We start from the raw sequence: 21,234 nt of genomic DNA on the forward strand, positions 1-21,234 counted from the left end.
AAATAACCGACCATCAATAAGTAAGATTTGTCCATTATATTTTGGTTTTCACACTAGGTCCATATTTGGTTAATTAAAATGTAATATTCAAAACATGTGAGTCATAAATGTTTTGCACTTAAATAATTAATATGATCGGTTATTATACTTTATACATAAATGCTGCCATATCTTTTTGAACCTATTTATATATCATCTTGTCTTAAAGCCTAACACATTAAAATCCATCAGAAATACCAAAAAATGGCTCTCTACAAACCAAATATGGAGACGCTGGAAATGATGTTGCTTTGCTTTACTCTTAGCCTCATATTCTCATTTACTGAGGGAGGTGATGAACCATCGGTATATCAAATTCTACAAAGCTACAACCTCCCGGTTGGTCTTCTTCCAAACGGTGCTTATGGATACACCTTTGACCCTAGAAGTGGTCGGTATTCGGTTAATCTACGTACTATTTGTGAAGTCAATGTGGGCGGTTATGAATTCCAATATAGTCCCCCGATCACTGGTGTTATTTCCCAAAATAATCTTGGGGAAATGGGTGGTGTGAAAGTAAAAGTAGCACTCGGATGGGTTAGTATCGTGAATATCAATAGAAATCAAGACCAACTCAAGTTGACGATTCATGGTATCGGAGACAAAGAGTTCCCAGTTAACGTATTTTATTTGTCTCCTAACTGTAAGCAATTATAAATGTTGTAATGATAGTTCGGGAATTTATAACATCTAATATTTTCAATAAATGATAAAACATAAATTTATTATTTAGTTAGTATGAATTAATTAATAACTATTTCATTAATAATTGGACCCTAAAAGGAATGGACTTAAGGTGTTCGTTGTATAATTTCTCATTAAACTTAAAACGATTACAATAAAGTGACAGACAAACATGCAACAAGTTGTGCCAAAACCTCCTTTCTAATAGCAAAACCAATCCTACTAAAAACGAACCTTTGGGACTTAGAAGCCGAACAAATACCATACACGACACGCTAAACCCTACTAAAAAAATCATAGCCTTTGGGGCCAGAAAACCAAATGTATCAAAATCAAACGGAAGAAAACACATGTTGATTCTTTTAACAAGTTTCCTCGTGTTTAACAATTTTGTCTGATTTAGCCTTCAACGCAGCCTGACCCACAAAAAACCGATTCATGAGCCTAATAAGAAGAGACACTCTTATAAGTTCCACACAAGTAGAGGTGTTCAAAGTTATCCGTATCCGAATTATCCTAAATCCCAATATGAAAATTCTGACATCTGAAATTTCGAATTTCCTAATCTCGGATATCTGAATTTTAGGACCAGGATAGTGATTTTATTCGAATTATCTATTTTTAAAATTAATAAATATTGCATAATAACCTTTAAGATATGTCATATAATGAGTAAACCTAAAACCATTTCCAACTTTTCAAGTACTCGAAAATTCAGACCTTAATCTCCATCTCAGATCCATCATCTTCACCGTTCAAACTCCACCATCAAGGTATCAACCACAGAATTAGTTGCTGCAACTTCACAAGTCACCACCATCACAATCAATTCCATTTTTCAGGCGATCTTCAATTATATTTTTCAGGCGACGCAGATCTCTCACTATCCGCACCACCATTATTCGTTGGTGTCGCTGCCGTCCCAGATCTCGTTTCCCAACTCCAATAAGATCTGAATATTATCTCTCAAAATCCATCAGTATCAACAATCAAGATTCCCATTCTGATTCCGTCAACAAAGGTCGGAGTGGTGTGTTTGGGCATATTGGACAGCGATGGTGGGTGATGTTTCTTCGATCGGAGAGGAAGACAAATGGAAAAGACGATGGTGAGAAAGGAAGGGTCCTAAAAATGTTGGTTTTCAATATTAGAGTTTGAAAAGGCAGTGGTTGCTCGTCGGAGATGGTGGTGGTGGTTCACTAAACTGCCGGAGATGAGGTTATGACTGTAGGAGGTGGGGGTGGGTTGTGACATGGGGTTAAATATTTTTTTAATATATTACTAGGATAGTACCCGTGTTACACATGGGTTGAAAATAGATAAATAACAAAATCAATATAGACAAATTTACCAACCGTCAACTTCTTCAAAATTAACAAAAAAAAACAAATTACCTTTACAACTTGACAAACAAAATAGACGATTATAGAAGTTTATTGTATGTTTTTGGAGGTTTTTAGTTATGAATGTTGGTACATGTTTGTCAGTAGTTCATAGTCTAGTATTTGTTATCGAGTCTGTAATATAGTTAATGGTTTGTTTATGTTTTGTTTTGTAAACTAGCGAAGTTATCAGCAAGTTCGCTATGGCGAACTTGCTGATTTAGCGAGGTTACTGACAACTTCGCCAGTGGCGAAGTTGTCGTGTTTAAATACACTGTTTCAGCCGAAACAGAGGAGGACGTGAGTTAGGGTTTTTGGTTACGCTTTGTTTCGTTTTGTTCTCTGTAACAGTGACTTACTGTCACGTGTTTAGTTATTCAATATAACGTGTTTACCTTATAGCTCGTGTTCATTGTTCGTGTATTCAATCTCTACAATATCTACACTCGTACCTATATACGCAGGGATTCCGCACCTGCGTTGTTAGAGATTTCCCGTGTACGATCCGCGTTCAGGAACCTACAATTGGTATCAGAGCTTTCGGCTCGATTGTGAGGTTCGGGATTTCACGCGGGTGTAGATTTCGTTTAATTTCGGGTGTTACCGGGACGAGTTTTTGGTGTGTTTATTCATTCTAGCTACCTACCAGTGTGTTTAAGCCTTTAAACCTTCAAAATTCTCGTTAAAATCCGAGTTTCAGATCTGAACTGTTCTTCGCGTTCATCGGGCGAAGTTGCTGAATTCAGGCGAAGTTGCCGTCACTGGAGATTAGGGTTTCGGCGAAGATATAAGGATTAGCGAAGTTAACCACAACTTCGCTTACCTCATAAGTTCGCCAAAGCGAAGTTATCCGTAACTTCGCTTACCACCCAACTTCGCTTACATCCTAAGTTCGCTCATTCTAAGCGAAGTTATTCTTAACTTCGCCAAGTCAAGCGAATTTAAGATCCAGCGAAGTTCTTGTTCAGCGAAGTTAACTTCCAGCGAAGTTATTCTTAACTTCGCCATCTGAGCTGTTTTAATATTTTTTTTTGTGTTTTTCAGGTTTTTCAGGTTTTCGCAAGGATGTCCGCGATTAACATCTCAGATTTAGTCAAGATGGAGGTAGAGGCGGGGTCAGCCACTAAGGCCCCGAGGTTGATGAAGGGAACGGACTTCGTGGCATGGAAGGACAGGTTCATCCAGTATATCAAATATCAGGACGCCAAGATGTGGGTGTGCATGCAGGATGGATATGTACCTCCAACCATGCAATACGAAGGACGTGATGTGGTGAAGAAGTACAGTAAGATGGATGACGAGGAGAAGAAAATGTATGAGGCTGAGAGTAAGGCCCATGCTGCTATTACTATGGCACTACCTCAAGAAGTTCTTCATACATTCCGAAAGTACACTTCTGCAAGAGAGCTCTGGGATGCTCTGGAAAACAGATTCGAGGGGAACGTGGGTATACGTGCCTCAAAAATTAAACTTTTAAAAACCCAATTCTCCGTCTTCAAATATTTGAAGAATGAATCCTTAGATGATATTATCACCCGATACTATCACTTAATGACAGAGCTTAGCAACTATTCAATTGCCTATCGAGAGGAGGAGATCGTTGAAAAGCTTCTAGATGCTCTCCCACCGAAGTGGGAAATGTATACCGTGTTAATGAGGGAAGACAAAGACTTTCCTAACTGTGACTTAGAAACTGCAGTGAACAAGCTCAGAACGTATGAGCTAAATATGGTTCGAAAGGAGACACCCACAGACCAGATACAAGACCCTGGTATGTATGGTGCTAAAGTTAACTCAGGCTCAAGTTCAAGGCCTGAATCTGCTGCATTTTATTCGAAGGGGGAGTCAGGTTCTGACTCTGCACATGAAGGAAATGTTTCTGTGAACTCAAATGGGGACGTATGTTTTGTTGCTGGAGGATCTAGTGCTTCAAAGCCTCAATCCTCTACAAGTGGTTATTCAGCTGGTCCCACAAGCAATAATTACACCAAGATGCCTATGAGTGTAAAATCTGCTGAAGAGCAGTTTGCAGTCTACGCTTCATTTATTGCTTCATACGAGAATTATATCCAGGGGAAGATTGTGGACCCTGCCGTTCTTGATGAGGATTATGACCAGATTGATGCTGACGATTTGGAAGAAATGGATTTGCAATGGCAAATGGCAATGATCGTGAGACGGGTAAAACGTTTTATGAACAAAACAGGAAGAAAGTTTGTTGGTGGTAGGCCTGGATTTGACAAATCAAAAGTAAGGTGCTACAATTGTCAACAGTTCGGGCACTTTGCTAGGGAATGTAGGAATGAGAGAGTTGAACGGGGACAAGTTAGGCCTAACCAACACTCTGGAATTAACCGCGAGATCAATGCCATGTTAACTAGAGAGGCAGGAGAATACAACTGGAACCAACACTCAAGTGGTTTGGGTGAACAAGCACACATGGCTGAGACTGAAGCTGTAGAAGTTGAGAAGGTTGATGGAGAGAAGAAAGCAAATGAAGAAGAAACTGCTTTCATGGCGAACGATCAGGATGGTAGATCCAAGGTATGTCCCAAAATTATTTGTGCTAATTGTGAAAATTTGACTGAGCAACTAACCAATATAACTGATCAGTATGTCAAATTAGATGCTGAGTTTAAAACTGTTAAAGAAGATCACCATTTCATTAAAGCAAGAGAAAACAGTTATAAAGTTAAGATAAAGGCTTGTGAAAAAGACATTAAAAGTCTTAAAACTAAACTTGCTGAGAAAATAGAAATTATTGATCTTAGTTATGAGGTTTTGGAAGAAAAGACAAAATTGATTGCTGATAGAGATAAACAGATTGCTGACCACCAGGTAAAGGTGGTGGAACTGAACCGCAAACTTGAGCAGTTCAGAAACTCCTCGGCTATCCTTGATCACCTTGTGAGTGATCCAAGTACCTCTGCAAAGAGGGCAGGAATCGGATACCACGAGGTTCCACCACCCTTTAACCATAATTACACTTATAATCCAAGTGTTCAGAAATCTGTTGATTTTGAGATTGCTCAGTCAACCCCAATTAGAATTACTAGTGTCAAACCAAGTGTTAGCTGTGGCGAAACAAGTTCGCCTGTTTCTAGTGTGAATATTTCTGTATCAAGTCCAGTCTCATCAGATTCGGATATGTTGTCCGAATCTGGTCAGACAAAAGAAAAGGTAGAATTACCCACCAGTGGAGATAATGATAAAGTTTCTAAAAAGAGTTCTCCACTCAATCCGTACGTCCCACCTTATGTGAGACGAACGGCTGGTAATACTACCTCTACATCCAAACCAACATTTGACAAGAAAATGGAGAGTAGATGTTGCTTTAGATGTAACAGGTTAGGACATCTTGTTGCAGATTGTCCTTTGAAACCGAGATTTAGAGATGTGAAGCCAAATAAAAATGAGAATAAGCGTCATTTTATTCCAGCTAAAAATGAAAACTTTAAAAATTGCCAAAATGTAACGAATTCAAGTTTTCATAAAAACCAACCTCATTTTTACAACCAAACCACAAGAAATAACACTTTCTATTCTCAAAGGTTTGGAAGGCATTACACTCAATCTGCAGGGAGATTCCCTAACAGGACGTACAGAAATTATCCTGACGCTAACTTGAGAAAGCCAGGGTACGGGATGTATCGATCCAAGACCAACTGGTCTTGGGTCCCAAGATTCTAACTCATTGTTTTATTGTGCAGGAACAGTTGAACAGGGCTGCCAACAATCTTTGGATTGTAGATAGCGGCTGTTCCCGGCACATGACTGGCAACAAACACTTGTTGCAAGATTTAAAACCTGTTCAGGGAGCTAGAGTTAGTTTTGCTGGTGAAAGCGGAGGAAGAATAACTGGGAGAGGAACAGTGTCGAATGGGAGAATGACACTTGAAAATGTAAATTTTGTGGAGGAATTAAAGCACAATCTGCTGAGTGTGTCGCAGATCTGTGATAAAGAATATACTGTCCATTTCACTGAGAATGAAGCAATTGTATTGAAGCCTGGTTTTCATATACCAGAAGAATGGATAGTAATGAAAGCTCCACGTGAAACGAATACATACGTGATGGATATGAGGTCTACTGAAATGGCCACCAGAGAATCCTGTTTAATGACAAAGGCAAGCGAATCAGAATCAGAGTTATGGCACAGGAGAATGGGACATATTCATCTTCGTAAGATGAACTTCATTGTCAAAAATGGGCTTGTGATGGGTGTTCCCTTAAAGAGTTTTAACTTTGAAGATAAATGCATAGCGTGCAAGAAGGGAAAACAACACAAGAAAAGCCATCTCACCAAGACGATCAACTCAATTGCTGGTACTCTAGAACTACTTCATATGGATCTCTTCGGTCCGGTGAATGTACAAAGTCTAGGCGGTACTTCTTACTGCTTGGTGATAACTGATGATTACTCACGATACTCGTGGGTATATTTTCTGAAAACGAAAGACGAGACGACTCAGATGGTGAAGAATCTAATTACAAAAGTCGAGAACGTCATGAGTAAATCAGTTAAATTCATCAGAAGCGACAATGGGACAGAGTTCAAGAACTTTGAGATGGAAATCTTTTGTCTTCAGAAGGGTATTGAGCATCAATATAGCGCTCCGTATACTCCACAACAGAACGGAGTAGCTGAAAGGAAGAACCGAACGTTGATTGAAGGAGCCAGAACTATGCTGGCCGACTCAAAGCTTCCTGTGATGTTCTGGGCTGAAGCAGTTGCTACAGCCTGCTATGTTCTGAATCGGGTGTTAACCGTTAAGAGACTTGGAAAAACTTGTTACGAGCTTATGCACGGAAGGAAGCCCAACTTGTGTGGTCTTGAACCTTTTGGGTCTCCTTGTTCGATTTTGAAGACTAACTCGAAATTTGGTGAAGTAGCCGATGAGGGAATTCTAGTCGGTTATGTTGTTGGGACTCCCAACAGACGGGTCTTCAATACGACAACTTGCAAGGTGGAGGTGGTTTGTAACACCGACATTACTAGTTATCAACCGCCAAAACCAAGCAATGGACCTGCTGAGCTTTTTGACTATGTTAAACTGTTTAAGTCGTTTAACGTACCTAATTTGGAAATTGCTGAAGAAGACGAAAGAGTTGTGACGAAGATGATATTTGATGAGGAAGAGGAGCTAGTGCAACATCAGATGACAGAAAAATCTCAGCCTTCCACATCAAACCCTATCGATACCCCTGCGGCCTCAACTGAAGATGAGTTTATTAATCCTTTTCACTCTCAGCCTGAAACTACCATAGATGAGATCTCTTCAAACTTGGAAGACAATTTACATGTCGGTGCTGTTCCGACCACGAGAATTCACAAAGATCACCCTTTGGAGAATGTTATAGGTGATGTGTCCTCGGGTGTACAAACCAGAAGTAGCCTGAATGAGCACACCTGTGTTTATTCAAGCATAAAAGAAACAGGTATAATGAATGAATGTTTGTACTCCTGCTTTATAAGCCAAATTGAACCGAAAAATTATCAAATGGCTTTGAAGGACAGCTCGTGGGTCGAAGCTATGCAAGAAGAGTTGGCTCAGTTCGGGAAAATGGAAGTTTGGACTTTGGTCGAAAAACCAAAGAATGTGCACGCTATAGGCACGAAATGGGTGTTCAAGTGCAAGAGAGATGAAAAGGGGATTATTGTGAGAAATAAGGCGAGGCTGGTTGTTAAAGGTTTTAATCAGCAAGAGGGTATTGACTACAATGAGGTTTTCGCTCCTGTTGCCCGGTTAGAAGCGATTCGATTGTTTTTGGCGTTTGCTGCTTTCAAAAAGATGAAGGTGTTTCAGTTGGATGTAAAGAGTGCGTTTCTTAACGGGAAAGTTGACGAGGTTGTGTATGTTGAGCAACCACCGGGTTTTCCTGACCCAGACTTTCCTGATCATGTATACAGGTTGAGCAAGGCGTTATATGGTTTACATCAGGCACCTCGTGCCTGGTATTCAACGTTATCGGACTACTTGCTGGAAAATGGTTTTGAAAGGGGTTTGATCGACAGTACGCTGTTTGTGAAGAGAGAAGGATGTGACTTCTTACTGGTTCAAGTATACGTGGATGACATCATTTTTGCTGCATCAAGAGTATCCATGTGTCAAGATTTTGAGGCTGTCATGAAGAAACGATTCGAGATGAGTGCTATGGGTGAACTAACTTTCTTTCTAGGATTGCAGGTTGATCAGAAGAAAGATGGAATGTTCATTCATCAAACAAAGTATGTTCATGATGTGCTGAAAAGATTCAAGATGGAGGACAGTTCTCCATATGACACTCCAATCTGCGTCAATCACAAATTGGGAGCTGAATCAGATGGTGACGCAGATGTGGACCCTACTCTGTATCGGGCGATAATAGGTTCTTTAATGTATTTAACTGCTTCTAGGCCTGATATAATGTTTTCTGTTTGTCTTTGTGCTCGCTTTCAGGCAAACCCAAAGGAATCTCACATGAAAGGTGTGAAGAGGATTTTGCGGTATCTCAAGGGCAAGCCGAAACTAGGATTGTGGTACCCAAAGGGAGGAGACGTTGAACTGGTGGCATATACTGATTCTGATTATGGAGGTTGTAATCAGAGTCGGAAGTCAACAACAGGAGGCTGTCAGTTTCTTGGAGGAAGATTAGTTTCCTGGCAGTGCAAGAAACAGACATCAGTCGCAATTTCAACTTGCGAAGCTGAATACATGGCAGCATCCAACTGCTGCTCTCAGGTTTTATGGATTCAGCAACAATTGCGCGACTATGGTCTGAATTTCTTACTCACTCCTATTTTAATTGATAACACTGCCGCCATCTCAGTAATTAACAATCCCGTGAAGCACAGTAAAACTAAGCATATTGACATTCGTCATCACTTCATACGGGATTGTGCTGAGAAGAAACTGATCAAGATCGAAAAAGTTGATACACTTGAAAATTTTGCTGACTTGTTTACAAAAGCGTTTGATAAATCCAGATTTCAAAACCTAATTGAACTAAATGGGATGATCAATCCCGAGTAACCATGTCTTTGTTTTTGATTTAAAAAAAAAAAAAAAAAAAAAAAAAAAAAAAAAAAAAAAAAATGAGTCTTTATTGCTTAAAATTAGTCGGTTACCTCGGTTTGATGGACATCTCCTCGGATATGTTTTGGTCCTTGTTTTCGACTTAGGAAATGAGGATAGCCATTAACCGGAAGACTGAAAGTAACTGGGGCAGTGTTGACATGTTTTTCTTTCAGTTGCTGAAAATTAGTCGGTCATTCTTAGTAAGAAGGACACATACTTGCATGTGGTCGGTCCAGCTGATCCAATGGATCTTCAGGATAGCCGTTTACCTGATGACTTTGACATGATTGGGGCAATTGAATTCAATACTTTATTCTGGGAAATGAAATTACTTTTCAAGTCTATTACTTCGTAAGAAGTTCTTTGCTGTGTTTAAAAGAAAATTGATCCACCCTTGGAAAATGATATATATACTGACTATGTGTGCCTAACTAGTGAAGTTATTAAGCTTAAAAGGCTTTAGAACAGTCATTGTATGTCATGGTAATTTTAATGGTGCGTAAAAGTGTATGTGATACTAACCTAAATTTACTCGAATTTAATGTGGAAACTCCTTAAGAGTTTTGCATGTCTTCATACATATCTTTTCGAAGGATAGGCAGAAAAGCAACTACCCAGTCATACACGAGCCCGTGAGTGTTCTGATTCCCGTGAAGAAAGCATTTCAAGACACTGCAGTGATCCAGATTCGGGACTTGCAGTAGTTTAGTACTCCGATGAAAACTCTTATGTGTGATTAAAAAAAAAAAAAAAAAAAAAAAAAAAAATGTACTTATGAGAAGTAGTGACAATAAACACGAGAACCGACACTTCTCAAGATTTCTCAAGTTTGGAGTAAGAAGAAAACGGGAAGCAGACAACGAGTATCTACAAGTTAATCAGACACTATGGGTCGAAGTCAATTCGGGGTGACTTGGGTATAGCCAAATACGCTTTGAGAATAGATAGAAGGCATCATTACCTCTGAGTTGTTGCCAACTTAAATTTTTGAGCTTAACTGAACCTTAATCCGTATCACAGAAACAATGAAAACCATTTAAGTTATTACATGCTTATAACCTGCTTCTCTATGTCATAATACAGCCAAACACGGATCCAAGTGACAGTCACGTAGTTAGTATGATTCCTGTTAGGATCTTTTCTAAAACATGGTGGTCCCCTGACTAGACTGAAATTTGATCCCTTGTTTCGTAAAATAAGTTTTTCCTATTTTTTAAGTTGTATTAATTTTGACTGGTTACTTGGACATGACCATTTTAGTTATAACTCTTTTTGGAAGCTTCCAAGGTTAAATGACAAATTTTTCAAACTTAAAGGGCTGATTTTGTAGTTACTGGCGAAGTTGTTGAATTTGGCGAAGTTGTTGAATTTGGCGAAGTTGTGCTTAACTTCGCCATGGCGAAGTTATTCGTAACTTCGCCAGACACAACTCCGCCCTATATATGTTCTGTTTCAACACTGTAGCTCTTTCATAAATCTTCCGGCGAACATAAAACCTCAAATCCTTCGGCGATCTTTATACTCAATCGTCTTTTCGATCTTGTGTTTCTTGTTACTATTATTCTTGTGGTATGTGTTATCACTTGTATCTTACCTCTCTCGTTCGTAATAGTTTACCCGGTTCGAGACCTTGGATCGTCGGTCTTTCAAAACCAAGTTTTTCCGACCCTTTGTTACGTGATCATGGACGAGCCTTACGTCTCAAATCCTTTGAAATATGTTGTTCTTCACTTATAAATCATCGATTTTGTCCGAAAATCATCGGACAAAATCGATTGAATCTGAACAGTCGCTGGTTCTGGTTCTGGCGAAGTTAAGGTTTTGGCGAAGTTATCCTCAACTTCGCCAGTGGCTGAAGTTCGCCAATGACGAAGTTGTCCCCAACTTCGCCCTCGGCTTAAGTTCTCCAGTGGCGATGTTAACCGTAACTTCGCCAAGAATTTAACTTCGCCTATTTCAAATGCCTTATCAGTTTTCAGACGAACTTAAGGACGAAGCGAAGTTGTCTCCAACTTCGCCTCACCCTTAACTTCGCCTGTACTGGTTACCTCACAACTTCGCACTTGGTTCTATGCGAACTTGTGGAATACACTACTGCTCTCTAACTTGTCTTGTTTGGTGCAGATATGGCTGCTGTTGGAGGAACTGGTGGTAATGACGGTGATGACCAACGACAATTCTTTCCATCCCACAACCAATATATCACCTTAGATCCAGATGCACGAGGCTTAGATGATTTCAGGGAGATTATCACATTTCTCCAGCGATCAAGGATATTTCATGCTTTAACGACAACACTGCCCATCTCCCTGCCAAACATTGAGGACTTCTGGAAGACAGCTTACCTTGATTGCAGGGCTGAGCCTTCGGTGATACGAGCAACCGTAAATGGCCAAAACATACAATTCTCTTCTGAGGATATACGGTTGGCTCTGCAGTTCGGTGCAGAAACCAGAGATGACCCTACGGAATTCACAGCTCCTTTCCGTGATGGAGCATATTTGAGAATGGGTTATTCGGGTCCGCTGGGGGACTCACAAAGGAGGAAAGGCTTTCTGCTGGACCAATGGCGGTTCTTGATGCATGTGTTGATTGTTTGCATGTCCGGCAGGAAGGGAGGGACAGACGGAATGGGGGCAACGATGCAATCGGCTATGCTTGCGCTGACTTATAATCGCAGATACTCATTTAGTCAGATGATATTCTATGAGATTGATCGCCAAATACGGGCTGCGGCGCGCGAGCGATTCACTATGTATCCGCGCTTCTTGCAGATGATTATCAATCACATTGCTCCGTCTCTACCGCAAAGGCGCCCGATACGATTCGTTGAGTGTGTCACTAAGCGTATCTTCGCTCAGTGCAGGACGTCAAGCGCTCGGAGCAACCCTGAGCGTCGTCCCAGGCATACTCCTCTTTTCGGGTATCTAATTAACCCAGAGTATGTCCATGCAGGCGGGGACGAGTTCAGCGATCCCCAACCACATCAGGCGGCAGCACCTCATGCTGTATCAGCTGCGCCTGTTGTCACTTCTGCTGCTGTGCCAGCTACTTCATCGCAGGCTGTGTCTGCTGCTGCAAACATTGATCTGGATGCTGCCTTCAGTGGACACGGTCTGTTCGATATGGATCTCTCGGGTTCTCAGATTTTGGGTACTACCTCAGCGGCTACTTCGGTAGCTGAAACCGAGCTGGATGAAACATTTGCTGAGGCCAGACGGTTGTTGGTGACTCGGGAGAGGATATCGGGTAAGCGGCCGAGGGCTGTGGATGAGGATGAAGATGATGAAGATGAGGAAGAGGCAGTCCGACTTGTGCTGAAACGCTCACGTCGAGAACGACAAGGTATGGCCACTGGAGCGGGGGAGACTTCAAGGTTCGTACGATTTGCTCCGCCTGCCTTGTCAGGTATGTCTCTATTGCCTACTACTGCACAGGTTACTACGGTCGAGGCGTCGGCACCAGCAGTTGTGTCGCTACCACCCCAACTGGTTGATCCCCCGGTGGTAGTTGCACGCTTCGTCGACTCAACAATTACAACAACTGCAGGGTTACCTAGTGTACCACCTGCGGTCACTTCAGCTGCTACTTTTCCACCAACTCCATCGCCTGCTTCAGACTCTGAACGGATTGCTTCGCTGGAGCGTATTGTTGCTGAACAATCGAAGACCATTGACCGCCTGGTGGAAGCCAATCAAATCCAAGCCGCCCTCCTGGTAGAACACGGACGAACTATCGATGCCTTCAAGGAATTCTTGGCATCTCAGGGGGAGACGACTTGCAGGGGCGATGAGTTGAGGACAAAGAGACGACAAGATCATGACGATGATCCCAACGCACCTTCGGGTGCAGGTGGTGAGCTGCCAAGAACCTCTCAGGATCTTGGGGCTTCCACAGCTGAGGGGGAGTCAACTGATGCAGCGGGTGATGATGTTGTGGATGTTGATGACGATGCTGATGTTGAAGACGTCATCGATGCTTTGAAGGAGTTAGATGAGGAGGAGGTTGATGACTTTGTGAATGATGATGACGATGATGTGTTGCCCGTGGAGGAAATTGAAAGGATTGGAGAAAATATTGATGTGGTGAATGTGTTGGAAGAAGGAGAGATCGTGGATGACGCAGTGGAACATGAGATTCCAGCTGTTGAAAGAGCAGATTTGGGAGATGAGAATGTGGTAGATAATACGGTATGGGAGGAGCAACCAAATTGGAAAGAAGGGTGTGCTCAATGGTTTGTTAAAACTAAGAAGCCTGCAGTGCCAACAATGTTTAGAAAGACGTATAATATAAAGGGCTATGCAGAGTCGAAGAAAGGTATTATATGCTGGTTGTACGACAAAGAGTTGAAATTATTTGTGATCAAAAGGTACGACGGCATTCAATACTTTAAAAGATTATTGAGATCTCTAAACTCCCTACCGGAATGCGAGGTGAAAGAGTTAGCAAGACTGGGGCTAATTAACAGAAGTAACGATAATATGGCGAGAATTATTGAAAAGATCGTCTGGAAAGAAGCCATCAAAGACAAAAAGTTTGAACTGCTAAAGCCTCAGAAAGGAAGATTGATAGAAGATAAAGATAGGGGAATGAGGGCTGACGGAAAACCATGGATGGTTATGAAGTATAAACCAGTCCGACATCTGAAGGAAGTACCAATGAGAGTCATGCCCAAGAATGTCCTAACAGATCTGAAATGGTGGTATGTGGATTGCGAGACAGCTGAGGCGGTTATGGAAGATGAGGACGAACAAGAAGTTCTTCGGGTTTATGACCCGATGCATCTTGTTAATCTATCGCAGGCTGATCTGGAAGTGCTGAACAACAAGAAGATCTTCTACATTCCTGCTTGGAAGGATCAAGCGAGGAAATATCAAGGAGTTGTGTCGGTTTGTGTGAGAGAAGGGGCGCACGCGTGAAAGTGCAAGATTACAAGACTCAGAGATCAAGATATGAAGCTACTGCCAAGGGGGAGTCTGTTGGTACATGTTTGTCAGTAGTTCATAGTCTAGTATTTGTTATCGAGTCTGTAATATAGTTAATGGTTTGTTTATGTTTTGTTTTGTAAACTAGCGAAGTTATCAGCAAGTTCGCTATGGCGAACTTGCTGATTTAGCGAGGTTACTGACAACTTCGCCAGTGGCGAAGTTGTCGTGTTTAAATACACTGTTTCAGCCGAAACAGAGGAGGACGTGAGTTAGGGTTTTTGGTTACGCTTTGTTTCGTTTTGTTCTCTGTAACAGTGACTTACTGTCACGTGTTTAGTTATTCAATATAACGTGTTTACCTTATAGCTCGTGTTCATTGTTCGTGTATTCAATCTCTACAATATCTACACTCGTACCTATATACGCAGGGATTCCGCACCTGCGTTGTTAGAGATTTCCCGTGTACGATCCGCGTTCAGGAACCTACAATGAACTAAACTAATAACTTAAATAGAAAACAAAAAGTAAACAATGAAAACAAAAAATTTAGAGTAATCAACTACATAACTAAGTTATTGGTGTTACCTTAAATTTTATCTTCAGATTCCAAAGAGTTTGGAAGATCATAAAAATTTAACTCATAGTTCTCACACTCTAACAACCATTTTACCTTCTCACTAACATCATTTTCCAAATATAAATGTGTCATTTCTTTTATAACATTAGCAAGCTTCAAGTGATCCAAATCTTAAAAAAAACAGATAATTGGATTTCAGTATTGATTTAGGATAGTACCCGTGTTAAACACGATGGAACATATTTAAAAACATAATATATATGTAACATCATATAAATTTAATGAAATGCAAATGTTGTATTTATAAATAAATGATACTTTTAAATGAATTACAAGACATCATAACTTATTTGAATCAAATACAAAAACATTCAAAGACTAACAAAGATAAATGAAAAGTTAAAATATTTTATAACTTATATCAATAGTACAATAATAAGCAAACAAAGGTAATTAGTCTTCAAATCAATAAAACAATTCTACAATGTCGATTCAACAAAACTTTTATCTCAATGTTGATTCAAAAGATGAACTATATCTAAGACATTAATTGCACATCAATAACTATAATGTTTATTACTATAAGATAGTACTCGTATTTATTTGCACAACAATTTAAAACATTTATTACAAAACATGTTTGAATTAAATATTACCATCTTGAAAAACATTTATCACTAACATCATTTTCCAAATCCAAATGTGCCCTTTCTTTTATAACATTAGCAAGCTTCAAGTGATCCAAATCTCTTAAAAGAAACAAATAATTGGATTTCCATATTGATTTAGGATAGTACCCGTGTTACACACGATGAAATATATTTTTAAAACATAATATATATGTAACATCATATAAATTTAATGAAATGCAAATGTTGTATTTATAAATAAAGATACTTTTAAATGAATTACAAGACATCATAACTTATTTGAATCGAATACAAAAACATTCAAAGACTAACAAAGATAAATGAAAAGTTAAAATATTTTATAACTTATATCATTAGTACAATAATAAGCAAACAAAGGAAATTAGACTTCAAATCAATAAAACAATTGTCGATTCAACAAAACTTTTATCTCAATGTTGATTCAAAAGATGAACTATATCTAAGACATCTATTACACATCAAAAACTGTAATATTTATTACTCTAAGATAGTACACATGTTTATATGCACATTAATTTAAAACATTTATTACAAAACATGTTTGAATTAAATATTACCATCTTGAAAAACATTTATCACTAACTTCATTTTCCAAATCCAAACGTGTCCTTTCTTTTATAACATTAGCAAGCTTCAAGTTATCCAAATCTCTTAAAAGAAACAGATAACTGCATTTCTATATTGAATTAGGATAGTACCCGTGTTACACACGGTGGAACATATTTAAAAACATAATATATATGTAACATAATATAAATTTAATGAAATGCGAATGTTGTACTTATAAATAAATGATATTTTTACATGAATTATAAGACATTATAACTTATTTGAATCAAATACTAAAACATACAAAAACTAACAAAGACTATCTAAGACATTTATTACACATCAATAACTGTAATATTTATTATTCTAAGATAGTACCCGTGTTTATTTGCACATCAATTTAAAACATTTATTACAAACCATGTTTGAATTAAATATTATCATCTTGAAAAATTTATAGTTATTAACCTACCATCTGGAAAAATAATTAACAAACCATGTTTGAATTAAAAGGTCTAACTTTTAATTTTAAAATGTCATATTTTAAGTTCAAAATGTCAACTAATATATATGCATTTTTTTAAAAATCCAAAATGTGTCCGCTGTCTTTTCTTTTCCTTGAAGCAAAGGTAATACAATTAATACAAATTAATTATTCGATTTCGGTCAAAACATAATTAAATTACAAATTATTATTATTGATAAATACACAATTATATGTATAAAATGCATATATTATGCTTCACTTAAAGACCATTAAAAATTTACGGTTACTATTTTCAACATTAATAGTAACTCTTAATAACATAATAATGGATTGTAAGAGAATATTAACTTGTATCAAAAATATACAAGATTAACTTATTTACTAGATGGTTAAAAAATATTCAAATTAACTTTAATATTAACTTAAATATTTTCGAATACCAAATTAACTTATTCACTTTTACTATCAAGTAATAATTTTCAAATAATTCAAATTAATTTTAAAATCGGTTTGTTTATAATATAAATAGAAATGATTTGCAATTAATGTAAATTATAATATGAAAAAATGGTTGAAGGTGTAAATTTATAATTATTTCCTATTTATAAAATTTTATGGTTGTCTATAACGATTATCTATTTATGTAAATTATGAAAGTGTAGAAATAAAATGGATACTAATTAATAGAAATGATAAATAAATAGAAATGATAAATAAATTTGTAATTGCAAATCATGGTTATATGCAAAAAATATATGAATACTTATTACAAATTTCTAATTTGTATAACGAATAATGGTTATATACAAAAAATATATGGATACTTATTTTTCCAATTAACTTTAATATTCAAACGAATTACTTTAATTTGTCTAAAGATTTACATATTTCCTTATTTACTTATTTACTTTAATATTAACGTTTAAACTTTAATATTTGAACTAACAATATAACATTTTAAACTTTGACAATTAATTTATTGTTAATATAAAAAAATAATTTATATAATTTAGTATTAACTTTAATATTTTCGAAAATAAAATTAAATAATTTCAAATAATTCTAATTAACTTTCTAATAGGTTTGTTTATAAATTAAGGAAAGTTTAAGTATATCAAATGTGTTATGACTATTAGTTAAGGAAAGTCAAAGTATATCAAATAATTCAAATTTATGTAGTATAAATTAAGAACTTATTTATGTAAACTATAATATAAATAGAAATGATAAATAAATCCGTGAGAAATCTGTAATTTGCCTTCCTGGTTTATATCGTCGTGCGATGGGTTAACCACTGAAAAAGATTTTGTGAATGTTCTGCCACTGTGTTTCTCCGGCGGGTCAGTCTGTGCCCAACCGATAAATATTTTCGTTAAAGACTGTTGAGATGGAGGGTGTTTTGGTCTTTTTACAAATGAAAATTTGTCGATAAAAATGTGCCATTTTGTTTATTATTATTTTTAAAAGCTTGGAAAACCAGGTTGACGCTAAAAATGGCAGTCCGACCACCGGGTATTTTTTTCTTCCCTACTTCCCCTGTAAGAAATCTCCCTACTTCCTCTTCTTTTCCATTCACCTATCTTCCTTACCCATATCAACATCTCCTTCTTCCTCGACACTCCTTCACATATATATACCCACCACCACCGTCGCCATCTTCCATCTTCATCAACACAACACTTCATCCTCCATCTTCATCAAGACCTGAACCCGTAGCCCCCTCCACCGTGTCTCCGGCTCCCACCATCGCACCGGCTCCCGTGTCTCCGGCTCCCACCGTCTCCGTCTCTCGTGTCTCCGGCTCCCACCGTCTCCGGCTACCGCTCCCGTGTCTCCGGCTCCCGTGTCTCCGGCTCCCACTGTCTCCGGCTCCCACACCGTCTCCGGCTCCCGCTCCCCGTCTCCGGCTCCGTCAAGATGGTTCTAATAATCAATGTGAACTTCAATCGGGCTCTATTAGGAGTCCCGATTGATATTAATCTCCGGATAGAGCTCCGGATCTGAGAGATTAGGGGTTGGTTTTTGGTTAACTTAGCCGGCCATAACCAAATTAACTTCCACCGTACGTGGAATCTTGGGCCGCGTCTCCGGATGCTACCTTTGTGTTCGGGGGTCGGGGTCGGCGCTTAAAATCCCAAAGATTATAATTCAGGTGTTTTGATATATGTGTTTATGTATTGTGCTTGTGTTTATGTGTAACATCCTAAATATTCTAATAATAAATAAAGAAAGTTGCGTTAAATTGTCGTGCGTTTAATAATATTAACTAACGTCTAATATGGAAAAGATCATGGACTTGGATTTAATTAAGATGGATTAAGGGTAATGGGCCTTAGGTCCATGAGCCTTAAGGGGTATAAATACCTCCTTAAGTCACCCTTAAACCCTAACCCATCATTCATTTCCATCTTATTCTCTATACATTCAAAACACACACAATACACTACACCATATTTCGGCCGAGAGAAATAGAGGTGAGGTCCGAGCAACCACACGCGATTCAAGATAGATACAAGATCTAGAGCCTTTAAGCAAGCTAACCGAGACCGAAGAACGTATAAAGGTAAGCCGTTTTACCTTTAAAGTTTACATTTTTATACACGTTTAGTCTTGAAACTTGAACCTAGAATAGATCGAGTATAAACGAAAGATAAAGTTGTAAACTTGATAGTAAATATGAGTGTAATGAACCTGGAAATGGAAACGGCTCGATTAAATGAACCCTTAAACTAGTATTGATCGTTTCGAGCTTAAAGGTCCGAACTTTATGCATTTTCGGGCCAAATCTTATTCAAGAACGACCATAGGGTTGATCGCGAGTTGGTTAAATATCGTATCCAAAGATTTCGCGTTAAAACGATGATGATTTTGGGGATTAAGGACGAATAGTGGCGGCTGCTGCACAACTTCGCCTACAAGCGAACTTCGCTTGCAAGCAAGTTCGCCTGCAAGCAAGTTCGCTTGCAAGCAAGTTCGCCTAACTGACAACTTCGCTCGTTGTTAAGTTCGCCAACCTTAAGTTCGCTGAGGTTAACTTCGCCTAAGGTCAAGTTCGCCCAACTGTAACTTCGCCTGGTGATAAGTTCGCCCATGATAACTTCGCCTAAGGCTAAGTTCGCTGATTGCTAACTTCGCCTGAGTTAAGTTCGCTGAATGCTAACTTCGCCTGAGTTAAGTTCGCTGAATGCTTAACTTCGCTGAATGATAAGTTTGCCTAAAAGATAAGTTCGCTTAACACTAAGTTCGCTTACAGTAAGTTCGCTTAATGTTAAGTTCGCTTATTGTTAAGTTCGCTTAATGATAAGTTCGCTGGAGTTAGCGAATTAGAAAATAAATTAAAAACCTAATGAAAAATGTGTTAAGATAGTTAATGGAAATAAAATTTTTACTAACTAGCCAGGGGCTCTGCCCCTTGGACCCTGCTAGGGGTTGCCGCCCCTAGACCCCGCTGCCAGGGGCGCTGCCCCCGGACCCCTGTTCGTTGTGGGTTATATAAAGATAGAAATACAACATGAGTAGTAGTAGTTAATTGATACATGTAAATATTATACAGTTAGCCGTGCACAGCTCAAGAAGGGAATAACGATTAACGGAGAGCGTAACAGGATTCAGGTGAGTTTCTAGCCCCATTTATGTGTTATGTTTTCGGGGCTGTGTGCATACTCAATATGTTTGTTAATACGCTTACCTAAGAGATAAGTGTATGCCTTATGTGAATGATGTGATATGTATGAATGATGGCTTGATGGTACGTGAACGATCTTCGGATATTGCACGTACTGTCAGGTTGTAACGCTATGTATAAGGTAAGTGTGATATGTATGCTTATGTGTATGAACGTGATAAAGTTAATAAAAGAAGGAAAGGATGGTTGTATGGTTACGAAAAGGGTACCGAGCCCTAATAATACTCGAGGTATGATGTATGGTTGTATGGTAACGAAGAGGGAATCGAACCCTACTAATATTCGAGAACTAGGGAACCGAACCCTACTAATATTCGAGGAAAGAGGGTACCAAGCCCTAATAATACTCGAGAAAGGTGGGTACCGAGCCCTGATAATACTCGAGGAATGTAGGGCGTAATGCTCTTTATAACGTAAGATATGAAAGCAAGTTAGTACAAAGGAAAGTATTAAAGTATGAAAGTATGAATGAAAGAGTATAAGTTTGTGTGTATTGTATAATGTATGTTTAACTAGAACTCACTCAGCGTAGCTGACTTTTAGTATGCACGCAGGTGAGTAGGATGAGGCAGCTCGCTTGAGGGGACACGTGGCATTGAATAAGAGGCTGGCATCAGAAGGCTCAAGACGTGATATGTTTTAATTACTTTGTTTTTGAAAGACAAGTTGTTGTTTAAGACAAGTTTTGAATTGTTACGAAATGTTTTATGAAAGTTTTTAATGTTCCGCGAATGTTTTAATTAACTCTGATACTAGAACTGCGTTTATGAGTAAATCCAACACCAAAGTAGGGCTACCGGTAACGGGGCCTTACATTATGTATTGTGTAATATATATATAAAAGAATGGTTGTGTTCATTGTGTGTTCGGGCTCGGGTTTGGGGTTAACTAAAAAACGAGTCGGTTCGTTGTTTTCGGGCGTATAGTTTACTAGAAAACGAGCCGTTTCGTCGTTTTTTAGCTAAAATTACAATAAAAACGGCCGTTTCGTCATTTTCAGACGAAAAGTTTACTAAAAAACGGTCAGTTTCGTCGTTTTCGGACGAAAAGTTTACTAAAAAATGGCCCGTTTTGTCGTTTTCGGACGAAAAGTTTACTAAAAAACGAACCGTTTCGTCGTTTTTGGACGAAAAGTTTACTAAAAAACGAGCCGTTTCGTCGTTTTCGGACGAAA

At 38.5% G+C, this 21,234-nt stretch overlaps 1 protein-coding gene across 1 annotated transcript; it reads left to right on the plus strand.

Annotated features, from left to right (window-relative positions):
- The first annotated feature begins 243 nt into the window (after positions 1-243).
- Positions 244-696, plus strand: LOC143556536 (uncharacterized protein At5g01610-like). Its single transcript, XM_077045826.1, has one exon. It carries the CDS (start codon positions 244-246, stop codon positions 694-696), a length of 453 nt encoding a protein of 150 aa, XP_076901941.1.
- Positions 697-21,234: the final 20,538 nt, after the last annotated feature.

This window comes from Bidens hawaiensis, unplaced genomic scaffold, assembly GCF_021521415.1.
Source record: "Bidens hawaiensis isolate Kalapana, Puna unplaced genomic scaffold, B.hawaiensis_p1.1 tig00018610_1, whole genome shotgun sequence".
Classification (NCBI taxonomy): Eukaryota; Viridiplantae; Streptophyta; class Magnoliopsida; order Asterales; family Asteraceae; genus Bidens; species Bidens hawaiensis.

Excerpts from the sequence above, each read along its gene's own strand:
- LOC143556536 (XM_077045826.1), top strand. The coding sequence starts at position 244 with ATGGCTCTCTACAAACCAAATATGGAGACGCTGGAAATGATGTTGCTT.